The sequence below is a fragment of the Lasiodiplodia theobromae genome (genome assembly GCF_012971845.1).
Source record: "Lasiodiplodia theobromae strain AM2As chromosome Unknown scaffold_21, whole genome shotgun sequence".
NCBI classification, from domain to species: domain Eukaryota; kingdom Fungi; phylum Ascomycota; class Dothideomycetes; order Botryosphaeriales; family Botryosphaeriaceae; genus Lasiodiplodia; species Lasiodiplodia theobromae.
Window position 1 is genome coordinate 252871 of NW_023336419.1, and position 13183 is coordinate 266053.

General features: G+C 55.7%; 3 protein-coding genes across 3 annotated transcripts; 2 read left to right on the forward strand and 1 right to left on the reverse strand.

Moving 5' to 3' along the window:
- Window positions 1–1522: 1522 nt before the first annotated feature.
- LTHEOB_7115 (Calcium channel subunit Mid1 protein) lies at window positions 1523–3634 on the forward strand (the record flags this gene model as incomplete). The annotated part of the gene is made up of 2 exons (XM_035516446.1): window positions 1523–2837; window positions 2904–3634. The coding sequence occupies 2 exons, from the start codon at window positions 1523–1525 to the stop codon at window positions 3632–3634; spliced, it is 2046 nt and encodes a 681-aa protein (XP_035371562.1).
- A 4721-nt stretch (window positions 3635–8355) lies between these two features.
- On the reverse strand, window positions 8356–11006 carry LTHEOB_7116 (Cytokinesis regulator; the record flags this gene model as incomplete). The annotated part of the gene is made up of 2 exons (XM_035516447.1): window positions 8356–9026; window positions 9080–11006. The coding sequence occupies 2 exons, from the start codon at window positions 11004–11006 to the stop codon at window positions 8356–8358; spliced, it is 2598 nt and encodes an 865-aa protein (XP_035371563.1).
- Window positions 11007–11788: 782 nt separating this feature from the next.
- On the forward strand, window positions 11789–13128 carry LTHEOB_7117 (DNA double-strand break repair protein; the record flags this gene model as incomplete). The annotated part of the gene is made up of 4 exons (XM_035516448.1): window positions 11789–11939; window positions 12013–12209; window positions 12262–12568; window positions 12620–13128. 4 exons carry the CDS (start codon window positions 11789–11791, stop codon window positions 13126–13128), a joined length of 1164 nt encoding a protein of 387 aa, XP_035371564.1.
- Between the last annotated feature and the right edge of the window lie 55 nt (window positions 13129–13183).

Genomic DNA, 13183 nt, shown 5'->3' on the forward strand with positions numbered 1-13183 from the left:
ATTGTCTGAGTATAAGGTATATATGGGATTCTTGTCTATATTTGACTTTCGTTTCTCGATTGAATCTGTCAATATCCGTGAGCCAGGGAAAGCGACATTGAAATATCCTTCGGGAACTGCCGAGCTTGCGACGACGGCGACAACAAGCTTTTGAGTTACCGTAGCTCCCTTTCTCTTGCTTTGCACGTGGGAGGGTGTGACACTCGGTTGCTGAAACATGAAGTAGATGCCGATAGAGCCGGGAGAGAGAAACAGACGGGGCGCACAACAGCGGGAGTTTGTGAGAGAATGAAGAAGAATCGCACGACGCAAGCGCGACCCCGCCGATGGCGAGGGTATGGGGAACGCTTTTGTTGCAAAAAATAGCAACACCCACACTCCTGTCGGGCCGCTTCTGCCCGTGAATTACCTGCCTCCACTAATAATATTATTCCCGCTGTCTGGTTCAGATCGTGAGCAATGCCACCGGGAAAAGCGGCAAGCAAATCCGTGCTTCTCGTAGGGCTGAATGCCTTTGGCGGGGCGATTTCGTGTGCGCGACGGGAAAAGCGGAAGGATTCACTAGGTAGAAGGTTTCACGGGAGAGTATTATTTAGTTTTAGGATGCGATGGGCGGGAGGTTCGTGTCATGCTGTGTTCGCAGCAAGCGGGCACCCTTGCTACTTCAGCGTCTCATCAAGGATCATCAGCTACTTTTCTTGAGCTTCCTCTCTGCTCCTCCCAAGGACGAAATTGCATCCTCTCGTTCTCGTACTTTCGCCCGGCCGTCTTGCTACTCTCTTTCTCTTGTTTATCCGTTTTTGGGAGGATTTTCGTCCTTCTCGATCGGCCGGCCGAATCCATCTGCACTCGTTTTCCGAACGACCCAAGAAACCACGCGGTGCCGGTCCGCCGACGACCCCAGTGGTTCGGCTTGGCTTGTAGGTACCGGCCGTTGGCACGCCCGCGCCGCGGTCCCGCGCGCATTTCCAAACGCCGGGTCCCCTTCTGACGCTAGAATTCTAAGAAAGCAGATTCGAATCGCAAGAGAAAAGAGCCTCCTCCACACGCACCGGCCGGAGAACAGACGCGCACGCTCTCTCCGATCTACGTTGCACGGTTCATCCCCGCGGGGACAGCGCAAGCTAGCCAGCTCGACTACTAGCTGTACCAACTTGCTTGCACGGCAACTGCCCTTACGGACTTTCGTCGCGCCATTTCATACCTACCGGCCGGCCTGGTCGTACCTTCAAGCGCGACTCGCCCTCACGACCGATCGCTTTCGCAAACGCTCGCTCTCGAATCGCCCGCCGCCGCGCCAACGAAACCCTCCCCGAGCACTTTCGGCGCCCCAAATTACAATTGATTCCCGGCGAACACCATAGTCTGAGGGGAAGGGAAGGAGCGCTGCTTAATCGAGGGTTTCAAAGACATATTTCGGCAGTCTGCCCCCCCTGGAGGCGAGAGGGACCAGAGAAACCCACGCGCGTGTGTGTGAGAGAGCGAAGCGGCGCAGGGGCGTACGAAGAAGCAGTAGCCCTTGATGAGCTGTTCCAACCCCACGCCGCTGCAGTCGCGGCTGGCCGCGTCGCTGTCGGCGCTCGTCCTCCTCGTCCTCGTCTTCCTCTCGCTCGGCCCGTCGCATCTAGCTTACGCGGCCGAGGTGCCCTCGTCGTTGGAGGATGCAGACCACAATCACATGAGATTAGCAGAGAACATCGGGTTCATGGGCGTCGAGCTGGACGCTAGGGCAGCGAGGGAGAAGGCGGAACAAGTGGGCGAGGGGGAGGAGGCAGAGGCGCAGTACGAACCGGCGTTCGTGGGCGTCAGCAGGGATATCATCGGCAGGCAGGACTCGGAGGCCGTGACGCTGACGAATAACGAGGTCGCCACCAAATCGCTCACGGCTGGGAACACGCTGTATTTCAAGTTTGAGAACTCGTCGGTTTGGGGCAATTTTTCGGAATCCACGCCGGGGTTGCCAGAGATCAATGGGAAGAAGTTGCTGTCGAGGGAGAATATGGAGAGGGAGCTGAAGAAGAGGGAATTGGAGGAAGTAGAGGAGGTGGAAGAGGAGGGTGAGGATGGGAAGGTTGTGCTGAGGAAGCGGCAGAGCGCGAAGACGAGGGAGGTTTACGTGTCGATGAATACGTGCAATCAGCCGGACATCAATGGAACGACGACGGAAGAAGCCCCTCCACAGTTGACGCTGTATGTTTCAACGTCCGACAGGAACACATCTCCCGGGCCGGACGCGGATAGCAACCTGCAAAGTACGCATACTCTGACTAGCGGTTTCGCCAGCGCAACGGTCAACGCGACCTCGAACGTGTACATTGGCGTATCTGCTCCTTCGCCTCTACCCAGCGGCTTCACCGGCGATTGGCAGTTTCAGGTCGCGGCTTCAATCGACCAGTCCTTCCACCAGTTCAACTACCACGATCCTACCAACAGTTTCGTCTATCTCGTCGACACGGACACTCAATCTGCGCTCTTTGTTACGGACAATCTCACGACAGCCGACCCGGGCGAAGAAGACTATGAGCGTTGGATGAAGGCAGGAAATCCTTTCCAGTTGTTCGCTTACAGCTACAATATGTCCTCTATCAAGGGCATGGAAAGGTCGTACTGCGGGTTGTTGAACGCTTGGAACGACGAACCGACAAGCCAAATTAGTGGCATGACCACCAGAGGCTTGGGAAGCAAGCCGAAGGAGCAATTTTACGTCCAGGGCCTGAATGGGAGCACTCGATATCATGCATTCCCAGTCATGTACGGAAACTCAACGGCTGCTGGGTCTGGTGTAGTCGGCGGTGGTGGGCAGGTCTGGTCGCCAGTGAACTTCACGACTAAAGCCGGTAAGTGATATGCTTTCAACCCTAGCGGATAATGACGGGGGGCGCTGACTTTCCATGCCTTCAAAGACGGCAATTGCCAGGTCATCTTCAACCTGACGTTCTGCAGCGAGGTGGCATACGCAGTGCCGTCGAACCAGAACAAGTACAACGTGACGAACCTCACGACGCTGTACGACGACTACGCCAAGAGCCACTACCAGAACTTCAACTACTCGCTGCAGCAGATCCCGTGCAACACGACCAACACGGCGCAGTACTCGCTGGCCAAGACGTGCGACGACTGCGCGCACGACTACAAGAACTGGCTGTGCGCCGTGACGATCCCGCGCTGCGAGGACTTCAGCGCCCAGGACGACTGGCTGCAGCCGCGCAACATCGCCCAGTCCTTCGTCAACGGCACCCGCCTCGCCGACACCGACTACGGCCGCGACCCCCTCAGCAACGCCACCCTCATGGACCGCACCTACGCCAACAGCAGCCGCAACGCCATGATCGACGAGCTCGTCCAGCCGGGGCCTTACAAGGAGGTCCTGCCTTGCGAGGACCTGTGCTACAGCCTGATTCAGAGTTGTCCTGCCAGCTTCGGCTTCGCGTGTCCGGTCATGGGGAAGGGGCTGGAAAGGAGCTATGGCAATCGCCTGGGCAATGGGGACGGGACCGTTACGTGTAGTTATTTGGGGGCCGTTTATTACGTCAACGATGGTGGTGCGAGTTTGCGGAGGGGGCTGGGGGTGGTGGTGAGGAGGAGTGCGGTTGTTGCGGCGACGGTGGGGCTCGTGCTCGGGTGGGGCTTGTAGGTTTTGGGGATAGTGGTGTGATGGGGGCTGAGTGGGTGGTTGGGTGGATGGATGGAAGTGGAAGGTGGAAATCATCGTGTTCAGTACCATTTTTATGGAGTTTGGTGAGAGGGCTGGGCGGCGCTTTTTTTTTTGGCCTTGGTATGCAATGTTTGTTTTGGAGTCAGTTTCAGGTACGTGTGAAGATGGCTGTGATCTGCGTGATTGATGCCCTGTCTGCTGCTGTTGTGCGCCGGTCCGCACATGCGAGGTGTATTATTGTGGTCATCTGGGCAAATGGTCGCTTGGTGAGGGTGCAGGCAGAGTATAAAAAGGGTTCTTACCTGAGAAATAAACCTTTCCTTCGACGCTCGGCTCTGCCGTCAGGATTCCAAACCGAAGCCGAATACTCCACTGATTGGAAGCATCGACGCGCCCATTACTGTCCGCTCTCTGGCGGGGACCTCAAGTCGTTCTATGGTCACGTCTCGGAATGCAATTCTGATCTCGAACATGCAGCATTCAGTTTTGTACAATGATGCAGCGCGGCGCCGTAGCTAAAGGACGATAATACATCGTGTAACTTGAATGTTGGGGCTCAGCATCCATCACCATTGCTGAAGAACACGGTCATGGTGCAGTGGTGCAGCTTTTTCTCGACTTCGCTTCCCCGACTCGGCCGGGCTGGTGTATGAACGGAGGAGAACGAGCACGGAGCCAGTGCACTGTGCTTCCATAAAGGACTGCTACAAGAGTAGAAAATTGGCTGGTGGGCTAAGTTGACGCTCTCATATAATACGGTTTATATGATGTTGACACTTCAATAAGCAAAAGTACATGCATGGGATTCTTGTGCTGAGGCTCCAGGTAGCAGCGCGTGATGGGAATGGACTGGGGCTTGTGACGAGGCGCCTGTGATGTTGAGCTGCATTCTGACGCATCACACGGGTGATGAAGGTGTGTGTGCTTTTCGTGAAGGGTCTGTTGAGAACATGGGTCAGCGGGTGCTTGGTGGAGGAGGCTCTGTTTGTAAGGATAAATAATGCAAATGGAGTCTGAAAATCGGTTATTCGTCCGTCATCCATTCCTGTGTGGCAGTCTACGAGGATTTGGCAACTGATCTCAAGAAAGAGGTCACTGTGTCGTCTGTGTGGGCGGGACTTTCAGCCCTCTGTTTTGTAGTATCAGCTGGGAAATTGCCGCACCGTACCCGGAGAAAAATGCTGGTGAGGATTCATACATCTTGCTGTTGCAATACATCATCTTGAACTGTTAATTATGTGCGTGATTGAAGTATAATGCTGCCATCTCTGCGCCCAAAGGTCATCAAAGTGTTGTACTACCAGGGAAAGGGACCTCCAGTAAACCCAACTCTGTATATCATGAACCCTCAGCAGCAGATCTGTGGCAGGACATGTGCTTGCTTCTTCTCAAAGCTCAACGTGACGAGTGAAGAAATATTGATTTTGCCTCGAGATCGGGGCTTAATATTCACTTTCAAGCGAATTGGGAATCTATAAGTTTCACTTTCAATGTTATTCGAAAGTTTTTATGACAAGTGTTTCGGTTGCCTTCAGGGCGCAGGCGGAGCAGATGCTTCAAACTGGGGTGTCCCGCGAGGGGTCCAGCGAATTCTACATATCTTACTGGTGTTGGTGTGCAGCGGCTGGTTTGACCTTCGATAAGTTGAGACAAGGCCCACCTCCAACGGATCGACGCCGCCTTCACATTTCGATATCTATGATGCTGAGAAGATGATGCTATGAATGGTGATGTTCGGCATCGAAGGTATCTCAGGACTTTGCTTGGTCACCTACACGGAAATCGCCCTTTTCTCCTCCGCAAACTACCTCAGCACAAGACGAAAACACAGTTGCGGAAGCATTACCATGAATCATAGCTATACCATAGCAGGTTGTGCGTAGAATTGCTCTCTGGGAGAACGGCACTCGAAATATATAATTATACCTGCCTACTTGGACAATCACTTGTGTGAATGTGATTCATAGAACCACGTGCCACGCAAATATCCTGACTAGGTTCTGACTGCCTGAACCGCCAGGGTATTCGTACTTCACAGGACATACAGAGAGGTGCTGTAGCCGATGGCTAGCGCGAAGGACAGTAGAGCCTTCGAACATGGCGTAAGTATGCCTCAGTTCTTTTTTTTTTTTTTTTTTCAACAATGAGAAAGAACATGTATGGGTAGTTGAAGCTACCATCCGGATGTAAATGTAGTTTACCCATGCCATGAGCGAAAAATAAATCCACGCTAGTCGTCGGCTGCAATGCCTCTTTGTAGAAATGTGAGATTCCCGTAGTCTACCGTGGTAGAAGACCTGTAGTAAACGCATTCAGTGGCTGCGAGTAGAACGATGTGAATATGTGAGCAAAGTTCAGCCCCGTCTCATCCTGAGATATTACTGCCACTGACATTGAAGCCTGCAGCATGAAGCGGACATCCCAAAACGTGAGCTCGTCAGACAGGTGCTCGCGGATGCCCGACGCATCGTCTCGTACACTCCAAGCCAACGGGCGGTCAGCAAAAGCAGGAGGCAGGAAGCTGCCTCATGTGGAAACACGATCATATCCGCGATGGAGCGGCGCAGTGGCACCACGTCCGGGCCCCTCGGACGAGAGGCATCCAGCAGGTCACCCCAAGTCGGGCGACACGGGCAGATGGTCTTGCTTTGTATCAGGAATACCAGGTGTCGGCCGTTGATATGCTGGCGGTGGGGCGTCCAATCACATGGGCCGACTCGCACTGCCACGTGGAAATGCCAGAGGAGCAGCGTCCCCCCCCTCAACCGGCACACACGCGTGTCATGTCGGCACTAGACAAAGCTTGGAAAGTGGAGAGGGGATGTGTCCTGCAGGCCATCCTGGTCGTCGGGATCAGCGGGGCGGAAGATGGCTGCTGCTGGCACCCACTCTCGCAATCGCCATTGCAGATATGCATGCCCCCCCCTCCCCACGTTCCAGAAAGCTGCAGCCCCGCTCCAATGGGAAAACGCAGATAACGATGTCGCATACGCTTCTGCGACGCATACTCTGAAATGCCAAACGGGTTTCCAGAGAGTTTCGAAAAAGGCAAACTCGCGGGGTAAAACGAGAGCCAAAAACCAAGACAAAGAGAGAGAGCCCAATAAGGCGAACGCTCTACTAGCTGTCACATTACGACCGCCTCGCTCAATGAAACCACCATCGCACACCTTTCATGGCCCCTGCGCCGTTGCCTGGTGGACACTCTCGTCATTGCCACCTCCTGTTTTTTTTTTTTACTTTTTTTTTCCTTTTCCCAAAAATTCCCGCTTCCTATTGATCCGTCGCCTCGCCGCCTCATGGCGTCTTCGCCCGCCCCGGGCGATCTAGCGTGGTGGTCCGTGACCAGGCGCCGGCGTGCATAGTACGTGGCTTTTTGATGCCCGAACTAGAGATCCCTCGGCTGAAGGAAGCGGCATGGTGTCGGCTGCGGTATCGTAAATGCGGACGAAAGGGTCTGCCAGGGCGATCAAACTGCGCCATAGTTCGGGTGGTGATGTGTCGATTTCGCTCCTGTTCCTAGCATAGCTCCCAAACTCAATTCCTCGTTAACTTCTGACGATCTGGAAATCCTGGGGTCCAAAAATTGAGTCAGTGAAACGGAGCTGCCAAAAGAAGTGATCTTCCGTAATTATATTCGCGAGCAAAGGCACCCGACTTACGGATGGAGCGGAAGCTACCTAAGTAACGACAGAAATTAGCTACAATGGTGCGAAGGATCCTATGTTCCTTACCTACGTAGTCAAGAGAATATTACAGTTCCGTGCAAGCCCATCACCTTGACCCAAGTAGACATTACCCAAAGCAGAAAGCAGTTCATAAAATAGCCTAGAGGTATCTCGAGCAACCCGGCATGAATGGAAAGAACAAAACGAAAAGTAGCAAGATGCAGAGGAAAATATGCTCTTCCGGCTCCAGCCATTCCCGTCCCGTTCCATCAGTGAACAATCCAAAATGAGATCATCAAACAAATACCGATGCAAGTTCTCTTACGGCTCCCTCCTCAATCCGCCTTTCCAATACAGCTCTAACCCCCCTCAAGCCCACATAATCCCTTCAGTAAATGCCATTCCACTTCCCAGACTTCTCGATCATCCTTACTCTTCCCCACGATGAAAGCATGCACCCCAAGAATCTTAAAAATAACACAGGTCGGCCTCCTCCATTATACTCGAGTTCGACGAAATGAAGAAATCAAAATCGACTCGGCCTCAGAAAGGTAGAAGCACTGAAATCAGGACAATGAGACAAAGCGGAAAAAAGAAACCCAGAAATTCTCCGTCATCATCATAAACTCTCGCAAGGTCGTATCCGGTCGTTAAGGCTTTGTATAGGTGTATCGCGGTCGTGAACAGGTCGTTAAAGTTCCGGGTCATCGAATTCCTTTTTTTCCCACGCCCCTCCCTTGATGACAGAAAGAACCGCATCCCAAATCCCATCCAAGACCTGAAATGAGATTCGTAACTCGAAAAAGGGAACTCGTGGCACTCGAACAGAAAAAGCAAATTGGAAAAAAAGCAACAAACTCAATAACGCCACCGGGGAACACATGTAGATTCCCGAATACCATGATTTCTTTTTCTTCTCTTGGGTATGAGGAGGTCGCGAGACCCCATGCAATGTCGTGAGGGTATTCGGGTGATCGAGGTGGCCGTTAAGACGTGAAAATGGTCAGAACCAGATGTGGTGGCGTCATATATCTACCTTGGGAGATGCTCGGCCATTTCAATGGACAAGTCCCTGATTGACCATCGCCAATCTTCGCCAAGATATTCTCTCCTCCCGCCAACCCAGCCCTCAACTCTCCTTCGCCACACTTCTTCCTCTTCGCGCTGGCGTCGGATGAAGCCGGGTCCAAGGTCGAACTCCTCAGACACAAAGGTATCCATAGGAGTCTGAGCAACGCTAGGGCCGCCTTGGATGGAGAAGTATCCACCAGCACCAGCACCGACGTCGATGTCATCCTTGAGGTCCTCGATGTCGGCGAAAGGATCAGATTCGTCGCCAATCGAGGCGGCAGGAGACAGTGGGCCAGTATGGCGTGGGTCAAGCTTAAGCCAGCACATCTTGCGAGGATCGAAGACCATGCCTTTCTCGATCTGAACGCCACGAGAGGATGAGATGTGAGAGATAAGAGCTGGCCGCGGTGGCGAGCTCGCGTGCGGTGCAGCCGCCGGAGTCGGGAATGATGGCGTCGAACGCGTGTGCTGATGACTCGAGATTTGAGCCTGAGGTTGAGAATGCGAGTATGAGTGGTGAGAGGCGATACGCGGACGCTTAATCTCCTGCACAGGTGAAGAAAATCGGTGGAGTGCGGCTTCGTTACCCTCCCAACGATGGAGAACGGGGTTGTACGTCATGCCCTTCTCGTCTGCATATGAGTCAGTATCCGAATCCGTAATCAACGGTAAAAGTTTCACATACTCTTGACTGCAGGCGTGTTCATCTGCTTGATGAGGTAGGGCTTCTGCCCCGTCCCCTTCTTTCTATGCGCTTGGGGACTCGGGTTGCGTGAGGCGACTTGAGCTTTCCAGTTAGTGTTGATCGGCATCAATGGCCCGGAATCCGGTCGTCGCTTGGGCCCACCTAGTCGTTCCTCCCTGGCTATGCGACTTGACGCGGTGTCACGTGCGAAGCTGGGTGTGTTCTCGCGTTTGAGCGTTCTCTTCGGCGTCGGCGGAGGCTGAGGGCTTTGCTGCGATCGCTCGGGGTTGACTGGCAGCTTGCTGTGGCTGACTTGTCTGATCATCTTCGATGGCTGACGGTTGGAAGGTTGTTTGACGTATTTGCTTTCCTTGGTTACAGAAGTTGGTAGATCATCAAACGCATCAAGCTCGGAGCCGTCACCAAAATTGCGCTTCCGCGCGGGCTTCGTGAACATGCGCTTGGTTGCAGCTTCGCGGACGAGCGAAGCAGGAGCAATGTCCTTTCTGTTTCCGGTCCGACTTGGTGTCTCCACCTGGCGCGAGAGGCGAGAATATGTTCGCGGGGTGGGCGACAGAGCGCGGGGATCAGAATCGCGACGAAGCTGACCGGTAGACGACTTGGCGGTGATGTGTTGCGACTGCCTTGTCGATACGCCAGCAGGAAGAAAAGGCTTGGTCGGCTGTTTGCTGCTTGGTTTGTAGTCACTGCGAAGCACTGGGGCAGACCGCTTGGCTCTCAACAATTGGGCGCTAGTTGTAGTGGGACCTATGCGACCGTGACGGTTTTGATGGAATGCGCCCGGCTCGTAGACGGGATCAAGACGGGACCGAGGAGCCACAGGGACCATTGGCCTCGGGATGCGAGAGGTAGAGGAGACGGACGGCTTGTCGGTGAAGGTTAGAGTCGTGGTCGCGCGAACGCTCGCCGTGGGTTGAGGCTTGTTTGAATTGACCTTGACGTTGCGGTTAACAGTTAGTTTTGCGGGATCCAATATATCGCCAGAACCCATGTCTAAATCAGCGAAGAAGTCGTCGTCCTCGGGAACAGACTTCAGGGTCGCAGGTGGCAAGGGTTGCTCCGGCTCTGGGTGCGGTGCAGATTGTGGCTCTGGCTCAGCCGGCGGCTCGCCTTGCGGATCAGGTAGGGTCTCGTTCTCGGACTGCGGCGCGGTCTCTCCATCTGGAAGCGGCGCAGCGGCCTCTGCAGCTTCCTCATGCTCTTCCTGTCGCTCGGGCTCGGTAGCGCCTTCCTGCGGAGGGCGCGGCTCGGGCTGGGGCGTCTTTTCATCGTCGGTCTCGACGTCCTGGCGCTTGCGCAGAATGGCATTGAAGTCGATGGGCTCTTTGGGAAGCAGCAAGCCGCCAAAGTCGTCATCCTCGCTCTCGAGGGTCATGCAACTACCCATGCTGGGGCTCATGGCGGCTGAAACGGAGGAGCCACGGGTGCGTGTGTCGCGCCGCGTGCCACCAAAGCGAATGCCTAGGGAACCACCTTCAGCCCAATCGTCGAAGTCATCGTCGTCTTGGGAAGGCGTAGCAGGCGGCTGGAGAGTCTTTAATTTGAGGGTGCCCGAGCTTGGACCGGGCAGCTCGAGGTCGTCGGCCCAGTCATCGTCCTGGTGGATCTTCTGCCGGGATGGCTTCTTTCCCAGACGCTTAATGGTACCACCGAGAAGAGCCGAGGACGGCACAGTGGTGGGAATGGGGATTCCGGCATGTTTGGCAGAGGAAATGGCATCTTTGGTGGAGGCCTCGTCGTTGGGCGCGAGCAGGACCTGCCAGTCCTCCTCGCCTGCGGCTGACTCGGAGCGAAGCGACGGGGCGCGCGACGAGCGCGAGAGGTTGGCGTGCGACGAAGCGCTCTGGGCGAAGAGATCGCCGTGGAAGTCGTCGTCGTCGTCCCAGTTCTCGATGTGTGGCGACATTTGGTCGGCGCGCTCGCGAAAGCTGCCTCGGTGGAGCGAGGCCATGCTTAGGTCTGGGGCGCGCAGCCCGGGAGGGTGGAGGATTTGAGGTTGGAAGTGCTGCGATCGACTGCGGTGGCAGGTCGCCAGGTCGGGCGTTACGCCCACAAGGGTCTTGCGCCAAGCTGGGTGGTCCGCGCGTGCACGTCGCCTGCGCGCGACTGGGAAGTGTGCAAAGCCTCGCCGTCAGGCCTGCCCAACCCAACCGGCTTGAGCGAGTCGTCGTCGTTTGCTCAGGGCTCCACTTTGTCAACACGCCCGGGCCAGGCACCGGCGATCACGAATCCGGCCCGCCGCTGCAGGTGCATGTGGACGCCGCGGCCCTTCTATGATGCCTGGCGTGCTGTTTGTTGTAGTTGCCATTGACGCGAGCTGGCCCGGTTGCGAGGCGCGCGCTGCGCCCGCTCGCGTCGGCCTGGCGTGCCGCATCCCATGCGCGCTTCCGCGCCCGGAGCATCTCTCGTACTGGCAAAGCCCGCGTGCCGCCGACCTCACAACCCCACGCTTCCGCTGTTCCTGGCGGCCGTGCACCGAGCGTCTGGCCGCAGGAAAGGCCGCAGGCAGGCAGCAGGCCGCCAACACCAAAGCCGCAAGGATCCTCCAGGCATCCTCGGCCTGCGACCCTCGAACCGTTCCGGTTTCATAAGAGCACGCATCCCGACACGAAAAAAAAAATTTGGCGGCTTCGTTCCCGTGCGCCCCGGCTCGTACTGCCAATTCCACCTCCGTCACGCCGCGACGCCATGGCTGCGAAGAGGATATTACGCGTGCGAAGGACCGATGTCGATGAAGCCACTCCCGCTTACGCACTGCTCTCCGTCGAATCCGCCGGGCCCGAGCCGCTCGACGTCAAGCTCGTGGGCACCGAGGGCGAGAACGTCTTCGCCGCTTCAGGTAAGTAGCCAAATCACCCGCTTCTGACGTCTGCGCGCGTTTCACGCTGACGACCTGGCCCGAAAATGCTCAGTTCGCGAGGCTCAAATCAGGAATTTCAAATCCAGAGCCAGCGACGATCATGAGTGGGAAGTAATACTGCGCTCCGGCCTCCTACAACACCCAGCGGATGGGGATGACGCGAAGCTGCTGGAGAACCTGGAGATCGTCGCGTCCGTGATTGATCAGCAGCTGAAGCTCACAGTGCGAAAGAATATCGAGGGTATCACGGTGAGTTGGGGCGCTGACGTCATTTGTTTACATGACCTGACGCCGCCCACAGCAACGGCTAGGTGTGATCCCACTGCCGGAGGATCGCAACACGGAAATTGAATTCTTCGAATGGACCGCGATCGCCGTCAACGCCGCCTCTGTCGCTCGTGGCGACGCTCGCGACCTCCAAAACAAGTGCGAGGCGCAGCAGGTCACAATTAACAAACTCAAATCGCAGCTTGACGACCTGATCCAGGCCAAGCAGGATCATGAGGGCGCGCTCCTTGCAAAGTTCCAGGACCTTCTCAATGCGAAGAAGCTAAAAATCCGGGATCAGCAACGTCTGCTTGCAGGAGCAAAGGTGGATCCCGCCGCAGGTGCGCCGTCCCTGGACGCTCCAATTTGGAAAAATGCTAACGGCGGAACAGCGGCCGCGGTTGAGCAGGCCAGGGGCACCACGAGGCATACCACCCGGCCCCGCAAGGCCGGGCCCTCCCGGGCCTCTAAGCGCAAAGCGATCGCGAAGACACCTGTCCATGACTCCGATTCTGAGCTCGATTCACGCATGGACGTGGATGATGACGACGCCAGAGCCAAGTTGGAAGTGAAAGAGGAGATCGCGGAGCCTGCCACCGAGCAGTCTGACCTCGAGACGACCGAAGACGAAGATGATGACGACGACGACCTTGACGCAATGCCTGCCTCCCGTCCGTCTAAAACCAGCGAAGGGTCTAGAGGCAAAGCAATTGAGACAGCGACACCGAACCAAAGCTCTCACCGCCAGAAAAGCCCGGAAGCACTCCCGCCACGCCGGGAACTGCCCTTCCCCAGGAATCAGAGCAAGCAGCCGCGTAACGAACCCGTCAAGAAGGCGCCGGCTACCCGGACGGTAGTACAAGATGACGACGAGAGTACGACGGACGATGACGAACTCTAAAATTGGTGTTGTCTAGCAAAATACTCAAACATTGTACGATCACTTCCATGTCCCA